Below are 12379 nucleotides of genomic sequence, written 5' to 3'. Positions count from 1 at the left end.
GATAATGCACAAAATATTGCAGCATTCATACAATCAGCATGGCTATACATAAATGATTAAATTCCCAAAATGACAAATTACCCGGATTTATTACCTGCAAAGAGTTTAATTAATGCTAGATCAATCTGGATAAACTTTCATGCTATATTACAATAATATAGAGTAATTGCTTATTGAATATTGGTTGCTATGAGTTACAGAAGATTACTCTTTAATTAAGTAGTCATCATCATAAACATATTTAACACTTTGAAAAGTGCGGTTGTGTTGGTACTGTACGCTATGTGACACCACAAGCTAATACAGCTGTTGTAAAGTTTAACCTAGAATGTGTGCCTGGGACAGGTAATAAGACACTTTAAATTTTACAATACAATATGCTCTTTTTGTGAATCAAATGGAAGCCCGTCCAGTAAAAATCACCACCTTATTTTTGTAAAAAGAGAAACTTCAATTCTTCCCAAAAGAGTTTCGAAAGGGTGTAGCGGCCACTTTAGATATTAAATATAGGTTGAGTCTAGGTAACTCAAATCCCAAAATGTTCACAATGATCCTTGATTTTAATTAGATTATGAAAGTGAACATTTGAAGTTTCTTAGGGAAAAAGTTTAAAGCTTTCTTAAACTCAAAGCAGTGATAATACTTGAAGGTAGAATAAGAATTGGAGAGAAATTTAGACTTTTCAAATTTTTACAATACATGTACTTTTTCTGATCAACTGCTGGGGGGGGGGGGGGGGGGCTCATTTTGAAGCTCTTGAGGTACTAATAGTGCAGTTTTTATTGTGTTATTTTTTGTGGATATTGAAAATATATTTTCCCATAGAGTTAATCAGGGATAGCAGCCATTTAAAGTTTCAAGCAAATATTAGGTAATTGGTTTTTCTAATACAAGAATTTGATTGGTGACCTACAATTATTATTCTAGATTTTGAAAGAGAATAGTTAAACTTTTCCTTGAGGCATTGAGCAACCTTGCATCACTGTTGTAACTAGCCAAAATGTGGTAAATGCCTACCATATATTCTTGGCCCTATCACCCCAATTAATGTGGAGGTCCAACTTTGCAACAGAAAACTATTGGAATGGGTCACACCATGATATTGAAAGGGTTAAAAATAATGAGGACTGAGAGGTAAAGTATGATGATTATACAATTATTGTGCTCATGTCTGCATACAAAATGCAAAGAATGTGTGTGTTTCGGATTGGTAAAGTATGATTTTGCAAAGCATTGTAGATATAAAGTTTGAAAGAATCACCAAGATATGGGGTGGATTTATTCATTTGTCATGTTGAATATCACTTGTGGCAGTGGTGTTTATGTAGTCTCCAAAAGTGCATTGTGCTTCAATGGCTGCAATTACTATGACCTTTAACCTTTTCACCCCATTTCCAAGTGCAAGGGTAAACCAAATCTGCTGAACAGAATGGACCTGTACCAAAAGCATGTGGTAAAAGGTTAAATTTAATGTTAATTCTCAGCTGTAATGGACCCTTGTAAAAAGAATGCATTGGTTTGTTTATGTACAGTGGGCATATACCACAGTCTAGTGGTACAAGCTGGGTACTGAATTCACTCTCAGATTTGGTAGACCCTGCATAAAAGAAACAAGGCTTTTTATGAACATTATACTTACTGTATTGAGGTTACTTGGGATTTGTTCATCGTAGTAATTCCCAGTCAACACTGTCACTGAGATATTTGACGGGAAAGGTTTCAAACGCCATAGTGTTCTGGGATAGACATTCAAAAGAGACACAGAAAAATAACATTATCTGAGATCAGTCATATTTATCAACAATTGAAATGTGGAGCTTAGTTTATACCAGGTACTACATTGTACATTTACACATTACAAAAGTCAATGACATTAAAGTAGTGGGAAATCAAAAGATTATTTCACATATTTTCACAGAATACCAGTATCACAGAATCTCCCTTCTTACAGTACAAATTATTGTTATTGTAGTAATTTGCACGTCAAACTCTTCCTGACAATTTTCTTGTGATCAGAAATAAAATAATGATATGTATATCCATATCTACAATCTATCTCCCATCCATTTTGTTTCTTAAATAAATATTTTGACCAAAAATTAATTTGTTTAATCCAAGATAGGAACATTGCATCACATGTTGATCTACTACTTATCAAGATTTTGTTACAATTCCAAATTTAATCTATTCTCAAAATGCAGAAATTTTGCTGACAAGAAAAAATGTTACTGCATACATTCCATAATCCAGATATTTAAGTTTGTCATATTTGCCTATAGTTCTGTACATTCAATTGTGCATGGTTTACCTCGTTTATTTGGTCATGTACATATGTAATTACAATGACATATTTTGCCATTTTGCAAACAGTGAGCGAGTTTGCTGAAACCAGATACCAATAAATTACTCTGGAGACTGCTGAATTTATTAATAATTTCCTAATAATTTCTATCAACGAGGGGAATATTGAATATCATATCTGTTTACGTCTCACGTTAATTGATGAAATGAAAGCAGTCAGCTGTATTACGAGTTGTACTATGATCGATGGACATGCACATGCAATAGTTGCGTGTCTGTTCCACATGAATTTACATTACAAGTGAATTTGAAAAACAGAAAGACAGGCAATGCAAACCTCGTAATGTATATTAGAGTATTAAAAGTACTATTCTCACTGTTTTACACTTTATAAATCTGACTCACAGTTATCAAACTGGTTTCAAATGTATTCAGAGTTCATTGACATGAAAAATAGCAGTTTGAAGGGAGGGGATCGTCGGAACTCTGCTCAAAGGTTGCCAGGACCCCTACGACCGATATTAACACTGTATCTAGATACGTTAGCAAATTGATGAAACTTAAAACATGTTCGTTAACAATATCGTAAAATTTAAATGTTGCAGCTATGTATGTTGATGTGATGCATCTTGATATCATGCATGAAAAAAATTGTTTGTAAATAAGAAAGTCAGACACACAGTTCAGACGACCCTCTCCCTTTAATTGACATCAGTATTCACATGGAAATGGGTCACAATATCATTATTTTTCCATTTATTGTGGATATTTTGTATTCTGATTCTTGTGTGAAGTGCTTTGTAGTTTTTATTGTCACTTCCCTCTGAAATTGCTAATACGTAAAAGACATCCATGACTTCAATACATATTTTAAAAAAAATATGTATATGTAAATTTTACTTATATAAAATTATGTTACTTTTACCTTTTGTGAGCAAATTTTGTCATGACTTGAACAAATCAAAATAAGGTTGTCCCTTGGTGCAACTCTTGGTTGTGGTGACTTACTAACTCATTTAAAAGCTTATATCACACATTGAGGTTTCAGAGAAGTTTTGAAAAACATCAAAGCATCATGAAAACATCTTATATGCACTTTCTAAAATATTTAAACATTTCAGTTTGATTTGTGTGTGTGCTCTATGTCCGCAAAAATCCTTTGATAAACTAGCAACAAAATTTTGGTCAATTTCTGCTTGGCTTTAGCAGTTTTTGAAATGATGATGAAAACAGATAATCCTTTCACATACAGTTTCTAATTTTGGGGAAAATACCCCAGCAAAATTCCAGGGAATATCTTGCCCTGTGGTACCATTCCATTCATTCCAGAACACAATCCTTGACTGATTATGAGCGATATAACCATCTGTTGCAGAGTCTTATTGTGTGCCTGGCCCAAGTATGGAATTAAAATGCAACAGGGGTAGTGTTGGTATCTTTCATCTCCTGAATCGCAGCAGATGGTTATACCATCCACTACCTGAAGTAGATTACGAGAGGTGATTGATGAACTGATACCGACAAATAAATTTTGATGGATGATGGATCACCCATGTAGCCATGTTGGGGAAACATTTTTTTCTTTTATCGGAGAAACATGTTAGGGTTGTTTTCACGGCGTATAGTACAACTACTGAGGAGCATATCAACAAAGAATTACCCGACAGTATATTGAATGTACATGTATGGTGCATTGTGAACATTTAGCTTGAAATGAGTAAATGAGTGAGTAAACAAAAACAAAAACAAAAATTTAAGCAAATAAAAAAAACCCAAACAAATAAGCAAACAATCTGATAAACAAATGATTAAATAGATAAATAAATAAATAAGCAAATAAATAAATAAATAAATAAATAAATAGATAAATAAATAAATACATTAATTAATTTGACTTCTAGTCATGTATGGATGAAAATACAAAGAAAAAAACAATTTTAAATAAAAATATTAATAATTTAACAGGCTTTGTTTCAATCAAGAATACAAATACTGATGCATTTTCTCCCAATTATCCGATGATTACAATTTTTCATAAAGTACAAAAAAAAATTCTGTTCATCTAGGGTCTGTCAGTAAATATGCCACATCTCAGATTGCAGAGGAAGGATCAATCATAGATTACAGACACTTGATAAATGCTACTACGGATTATAAATGATACACAAACCAGTGATGTTTGATGACATATTTACCTTTATAAATATTGAGGACATATATGTGCACAAATTTCTGCAAGCAATATGGCTTCTAATGAATTATTTGTTATTGGTCAGGTACTCATTGGAAAATAATTGTGACTTATTGATGCCATGACAATATTTACTGCAAATAAATTTACCTCAATTGTACGAAATGTCTGTACAGAATATACCGGTAAATCAATGTAACGATTCATTCCTAATTTTGAGGCATAAAATTTATTGGGTTAAACACTGGGAATACTTTATGGAATTCAAAAATTACCTGGCAACTAATTATTCAAACATTATGTACTTCTGGATTAATAATAACATATTTCACTGATATCTTTTGACATGCAGATGAGTAAAATACTCATGACTTGATGGCCTTGTCACTACTTGTAAGAGTAAAAAGTAAAAGAGCAGACAATGTCATTGAATATTTTTGTGACAAAATATCATGTGTCACACAAATGATGAAGAAAGTGTGGAGACCTGTAGTTTTTGGTCACAGATGACATAACATGACTTGTGCATTCATCTTGACTCATCCTGAAATTTTCACATTTCATTCTTTAAATAGTATATGACAAAACAACAATTTTGTATGGCAATAAAGTTCTTACATTTGGAATATTCAGAGTTATTTCAATTTTGCTTATCATGATTTCAAATAAATCACTTCTCTCAATGTCAGTCTTTTGACCCCTACCATTTAATAATGAGAATAGATAATGAAAAACAAAGCTGTTGTTTTTTTCTAAACATTCTCTAGTTTCAAATGAGATATTAAATTCCATAAGGTAGCACCAAGTTTTTGACTACCAGTAACTTTTATCATTAATACCAAAATTGACTTTTTGTACCACAAATAGGAACTCCGTTCATCCTTCGAGAAAACCACTGCTACCAAACTACCTTGAGATTCTCTGCTTTTTTATTTTTTTAGTGAGAGGTAATTTTCATCTCATCTTTGATGAGAAATAATGCTTTGTAAAGAACTGTGTTGGTGAAGTGCAATACCACCTTAAGGCAATCTGCGGACATTGAACAGATAAATTGCCAAAAGTGAATGAAACTTGTAGATTTATGCTAGATCTTACAAGCTGACTGGATATTGAGAATAGTTAAGTAAAATTCAGTTTGGTAGCAGTAGTAGCTTGTGAGAATAATAAACTTTCTAATATAAATGGAACAAAGTGAAGCAAAAAGATTTTAAACATTGAAGACCAACAAAAACATCAACATTCTCATATTTCTTTTCAACAGATAAAATCAAATCTATGCACCATATGGTGTATATGAAAGATTCTATTCATTACAGCAAGGTTATTAATCATATATTAGTTGGTTGAACCAGCCCTGACTCATGACCTGTAACCATTGACAATCAAAATATTTGTTACATTGATGAGCGTTATTTGTATACACAGTCCATCATTATATGACTAAAAGGTCCATAAAATTGCACTTTGTGAAATACTGTGTCACGGAATATTTTTGTCATCCCCTATAAAAAATAATTGCACTTTGCAAATTGTATTAATAAATAAAATGCATACTGCTTATCATAGGATATTTTTATCAAGCCCAGTAACATTTAGGACTTGTTCCTTCAATGCTAGCTTTTATAGCTTTATTTATTTTGATTTTTTGATCTCAAAGTCCTTCAAACTGAATCCAAATACTTCCACAAGGAATTGTTTCTTTTCATTTGTCAGTGTACTTCCCTCCCTTCTTGCTTCATTTGTTTCCACAGTATCCATGGATACAAACCAACAGCGTAGACCTTACAACAAGAGAGTCTATGCATGCAGTTACTGGGCATACAATACCATATTGGGGAAAATTACTGCCCTGAAATATCTTAGAAATTTTGCTTGTCATTTCAGATGGATTCAGAGAAAATCCAAGGAATGACATTTTCTTTCCGGCTTTGTGATCAGTTATTTCATTCCTGTTTACGAAACAAATCTATGGAAAATTATGTTCATGTTTCTCTGCTAGTTTAATACACTTACCTCATCTGTGATATACTCTCATTGACAAAATAGTGTTCATCCACAACACTGCTGAGGTGGCTCCCACTGCACAGCAAATACTTTTGCCTTGTGATGACATCATCAGGAACATTTGTGCCAGTGAGTGGCTGGTGCATGAACTTGAGTAAGAGTGCAATTCTTGACAGTCCCACAATGGCAGAAAGATGAAGGGCCTCAAGAGATGGCACCAAGTGACCAAACCTAGCAATATTGATTAAATAAGGGAGTTACTGGAGCAAACCATTCAGACTTACCCTTTCACCACCATGGTTTAACCCAAACCTATTGTAATGCATGGTCAGTGTGGACCTGTTTACAGGGAATTAGGAGTGACTAGATGAAATTGAATGACAGATACTTCACTTATTGATATGTAAAAAACTAAACCAACCAACCAGCTAGAATAAAACAGTATTCTCCAGCTTATACGGTATTTTTTATTTTTATTTCTTATTTTTATCATATCTGTGATGTATCAGCATCTCTAATTATGTTAAATTATGAATTCTCGATCATCACTCGCCTTTTGTGAGATCTTCCCTATGCAAAGTTTTTGCTCAGTTTATTTTTAAATTCTCTGCCTGGACTGACCCAAAACATCATCTACTAGAGGGTGCTCCTTCTTTAAAGGCACAAACTGATTGAGTGATAGATGTTACAGTGTACACTCGGACACGCTGCACATTATAGAAAGATCTTGTGAAGCTAAAAAAGCTTCTACTTATCTGTCATTAATGTATTACGTACAGTCACTGATCTATTAGAGTTCTTGCACTTGCACAGAATTGTTCAATGTTCTCACTTATAAGACACATATTTCTATCCAAAATGCATGTAATATTGAGGTATTGTTGAACAGTTTGAACCTACTCTGAATGTATTATGTATCCATCTATCTATCTATCTGCATGCAAGCACGTATATATGTATGTATGTATGTATGTATATATGTATGTATATGTAAATGTATGTATGTTTGTATGTATGTATGTTTATACACAGTATACACATGCATAAAGATATATCAGATATAAAGGTACAGATGTATAGTATATATACACATGCAAACACATATAGCTAATGGATGTGAACACTTTTATTTCTGAAAACAGAGGATAAACCCTATGGTTCAAACACAGCAGAGACAGCAAATCATTTTCTGTTATAGCAATACCATACAGTGCATCGTGTACATTACCCAGTGTTTTATCAACATATTACTGGCCTTTTACTTCACTGCATTTACATATATATTAGATAAATTATGAATGATGAGAAAATATGCTAACTCTGGTAATTTTGATAAATTTGGACAGGGATAATGGCACTACAAATCTGCTACGTACAATTTTTAAAATTATTTTACGCCTGTATCAATAGACAATTAATCCTTGCATCCAAGCAGTGAACATACGCCTTATGATGAATGAATAACATGTCAATCTGATAGAATTCTTTTCACACCACCACACAAACTGGTTATATCAATTGCGTGCAATGATTTGTTTCCAGGAAGGAGAAGCAAACAGCAAGACATAAATATGTATTGAACTGTTATGTGCTTAAAGTGATATGTTACATAGTGCTGTGCTTTAAGTCTACTTACCAATACTGATTCCAAATGCTGTCATCCACTTCAAATAAGCCTTCTGTAATCGGATCAATCAACACTACATCAGAAACGTCACTGAAATAGACAACACAGATTTTGACCAAATATTAGGTCATATTAATTTTTGCTGTGGCTTTTTCATTATGAACCACCAGCTGGTCGATGCAAACAATTACAAACTTGAAAGATATAAACCTTGATGGCCAAATTAAAATAATCAAGCAGGAAATCAAACAACAGTACTTTTATTTCTTATTAATACCCAAATGTTTCCTGAAGCATACATATGCATCAAACAAGCTTCTTGATAAAGGATGTAAATGAATTATGCATGTAAACTCTTCAAATTTAATGATATTTCCTTGGTACTTTCAGACTGAGAATGACTATTTTTAGTTTCACCATCGATATCTCAATGCTGAAAGAATTCATAAATATATTTACTCAAAAATAACTCCACTTTACAATTGTCAGGGAGAACAATGCATGTTCATGGTATGTTTGGTATATCCAGTGCTACTTTACTACATTTGTGATGATTTTGAAGGGGTTCAAATTAATCTTGTTATCTGCCAACATGGCTATTGTCATTTATTAGAACTATGACTACCATAAATGACTTGCGGTAACATATGCCTATTACGTCATCTATAGCTGTAAAATAACTGCCTTATCAATATGTGGATCCATTTAATAATGATCCTAATATTGACACAGTCTGAAAATCACTCATATGTTAGGTAATTGACCCTAAAATGGGTATTGTAATGCGGAATCAATATTCCGGAAAAGATGTATGTGTACAACAGGTTGTGGCAGATCTGCATACATTGTATATATGTATCTGCATATATATATATATATATATATATATATATATATATATATATATATATATATATATGTGTGTGTGTGTGTGTGTGTGTGTGTGTGGTGTGTGTGTGTGTGTGTGTCTGGAGAGGTTGCCTTCTACCATTATTCCTATACAAAACACTTTAAACTCCATTGACCCTAGCAGGGTCAGTCAGACATAAATCACCTTTGCATGTACATATTTGGTAGGATACCAGACAGATAATCTGTGGCTAATTTTTGTCTGGCTGTTCATTCAATATATCCCTTATGCAAGGGAGCTATGAGTGAACATTTCTCCACTTCACTGGCTGCTTATGAATAACACTTTACTCGTGCGACAGCTGTAAAAGCAATACAAGTTCTATGTGTAGGCTTGTCTACTGTATAATATCAAACATATCAAATCTCAGAAGCACATAATTACCTGAAATGCCAGAAAAAATTGTCATGGAACATTTAGTCAAGCGTAATGAATTTGTCATTAGAAATACAGATCTTGAAATTAAATTAAGAGATACAACTATGCCAGCAGTACTTACCTTTCATACAGCTGTGTATAGAATCTGACGTTCAGCGCCCCAAGTTCAGAACCAACAAGAATATACGGAGGTCGTAATTTTGCTTCCCCATGTGATACCAGTCTTCTTAGATCATCCACCATTCTAAGAAATAAAGATGAAATATAAGTGCTAAATCACAAATAAGTGATAATAAATCAATACAGAATGCTATGCAATCACAATGATTTTTGTCTCTCCTAAAAACTTTCCTGTATTTCACAACTTTGCGTATTCACAGATGATGGCCGACACTGTTGCTTTATAAAACTTTGGTAGCAACTTGAATTACATGTATTATATACCAGTTGATGGAATCTATGAAGTTTCATACATTGTTACTTTCAGTGTGGATGCAGAATTCAATTACAGCGATGTACAATCAAATAACCTTGGCTGTTTGACCTTTCACCACACAGCTTGACAATACGACTTTAAAAGGTGAAAAATAGTCAACATTATTCCAAAAGTACCAGGATTTCTGATGTACTTGACATAATGTACACAGTCTTCTTGCTCAGAACACCTTTCATTATACGTTGTAATCAGACTTAACCCTGGTATTTGTACTACCATTTATAGCATAATTGATACATGTTACTGTCAGGGCTGATTACACTTTCCTCAATCAAAAACATTCATTTGTTGTTCTTTGTTAGCGTAATTTTAAATATGAGGCTGACTATATGTGCATATATGTGCATTTACTAAGGAATTTCAATCAAAGACTGGTACGCTGTGTAGTATGACACGGAAGTTACAGAAATTAGTCACCCAAGAATAATGGTTGAGCAGTTTCAATTTTTTTTTGCATGAAATAATTTGTGTACCTGTATCATCACATGTAAATACGAAATAAAAGATGAGATGTACTGCAAGTATGTTTTGTCAGTGCTTTTTAATGAATATATCAATAAATATAGCTTTTTAAAAACATGCTAACATATGGGACATTTTTTAACCACATCAACTGTATTCCTCTACCTTTCTCTTGCAAAAATGTGCCATCTACTCTGCATGTATGAAATCTCTTTTTCTTCAGAAATGCCATCACCAGATGAGTCTGACAAATTGGGATACTGGAAAAATATAACAGAGTGATAGAATTTTATTGAGTAACATACAGACACTGAGAGTCTTGCAATGAGATCATTGTTTATCTTTATCTACTTCTTGACTCTGTGGCGGACCATTAGATCTTGGGAAGGGGGTGGTCACAATGAAAGTCATCATTATGAAATTCACATACACTCCAAATTGTACATAGTATGGTCAAAAAGAGGGAAAATGCATCATATTGCTTATTTCATACTGGCACAAAGTGGCAGATTACACACAAATTAGCACTGTCAACATTGGCTTTTATTATGTGGGAGTTGAATTTCCCTTTCACATAATTACCTTAGAGGGCGCTTCGCTGAATCCAAGACCAGCTCTGTCATAGACACAAACCTATACAGGACAGTTAGGATACAGTGAATATCAGTTATTGCATTGAAGATACATGTGTGTGTTCTGTAATATATTAAACTTCATTAAATTTAGACTCTGCAGTAATTGATTGATGGTAAACAAAAGACAGTAACACCTTTGTGATCCTGTTTCGTTACCTGACAACACTGCACTCCCTGAGATCAAAAGACTATATGTCTTTACATAGGCTAAACAGATTAAGAAGCCTGCACCTTTGAAATTTGAATGAGTTTCAAAGGCACTGAAACATGAAATAAGATGAGTATATTGTTTTCATTGCACCCATTTTCATTCGAGAAAAATTGGCAGATACACTTTTCTGAGAATTTAGCTGTGTTCCATAATTGAAATTAAAATTTTGCAAATTTGAAAATACATTAAATAAAACTTCTGTGGTTATCAGTATTTATTGTATCTTACTTGTTGCTAGGACAACAGTCTCATTAGATTTAAATGAACAGGTCAAAGGAGTGAGGTCGTTTGACTTTACACAAAGCCCTTATGCAGACTACAGTACTCTGCACATCCAGTTTCAAAACATCTATGGTAAACTAATTGAAGTTTGAATAATAAATATATTTTGCTTCAGGTTCTATTTTTTCAACAGACTAAAATTCATGTATAAACAGTTAAACATTGCTGTAAAGCATACCCTGGATGGGACAGCATGTTATATTAGCAAGGTTAATAATTTTGATTTTGACACACATAACTTAGCAGAACAGAACAAATGAAAACATTACAAAAAAGGTAAATCATATTTGGTCCTCAGCTTTGTAAGTCTTGCAAGTTGTTCTTGTACAAGAATCCACACATCAGAGGTCATACCAGTGGGAGCATCCATTAAGACTAAGAGGGGTAGATGGCAAATGGATATGATACTTATTATTGTTGATACGTAACAGCAATGAAATTATCTCTGTTTGTAATTTGTGATCATAAAGTGCATATTTGTTTGCCAACTACATGTCCACTAAACTTACTAGTATCACTATAAGGACTGTACTACTTCTCAGCATATGGGTTTCAGTCCTAACTCATAAAATACATATACATAACAGAGAAGTACGTTGTACCCAGCTGCTACATTTAATTCATCAGCAGTCAGAAAGTCTTGACACAAGCCTCTGGTATTTTACATTTTGGAGCATCAAAAGGACTTTTTGGTGATTTTAATGATTTTGACATACAAGGGTTCTTTATAGACAGACCTCACTGTGGTACAATTTTAAAATTATTAAGGTAGTATGCGCCTCGAAAGTAAAAGACTTAAACTTTTGCTATAACTTTCCACAAGGAATCTTTCAACCACTTTCTTTCAAAATCAAGAATAAAAATCGGGGGACACCGTGCAAA

At 33.2% G+C, this 12379-nt stretch overlaps 1 protein-coding gene across 1 annotated transcript in view; it reads right to left on the bottom strand.

Moving 5' to 3' along the window:
* Positions 1 to 12379, bottom strand: part of LOC139115229 (uncharacterized) — a 211995-nt gene that overhangs the window by 1690 nt on the left and 197926 nt on the right. The window contains exons 5-10 of the mRNA XM_070677188.1: positions 10952 to 11002; positions 10535 to 10629; positions 9533 to 9655; positions 8133 to 8213; positions 6506 to 6727; positions 1640 to 1736 (exon numbers count right to left, since the gene is read on the bottom strand). Coding sequence (XP_070533289.1) covers positions 1640 to 1736; positions 6506 to 6727; positions 8133 to 8213; positions 9533 to 9655; positions 10535 to 10629; positions 10952 to 11002 — 669 coding nt within the window. The remainder of the gene's footprint in view (positions 1 to 1639; positions 1737 to 6505; positions 6728 to 8132; positions 8214 to 9532; positions 9656 to 10534; positions 10630 to 10951; positions 11003 to 12379) is intronic.

This window comes from Ptychodera flava, chromosome 17, assembly GCF_041260155.1.
Source record: "Ptychodera flava strain L36383 chromosome 17, AS_Pfla_20210202, whole genome shotgun sequence".
In the NCBI taxonomy this organism is placed as follows: domain Eukaryota; kingdom Metazoa; phylum Hemichordata; class Enteropneusta; family Ptychoderidae; genus Ptychodera; species Ptychodera flava.
The sequence above is the reverse complement of the archived record's forward strand: the minus strand, read 5'-3'. Positions and strand labels throughout refer to the sequence as shown.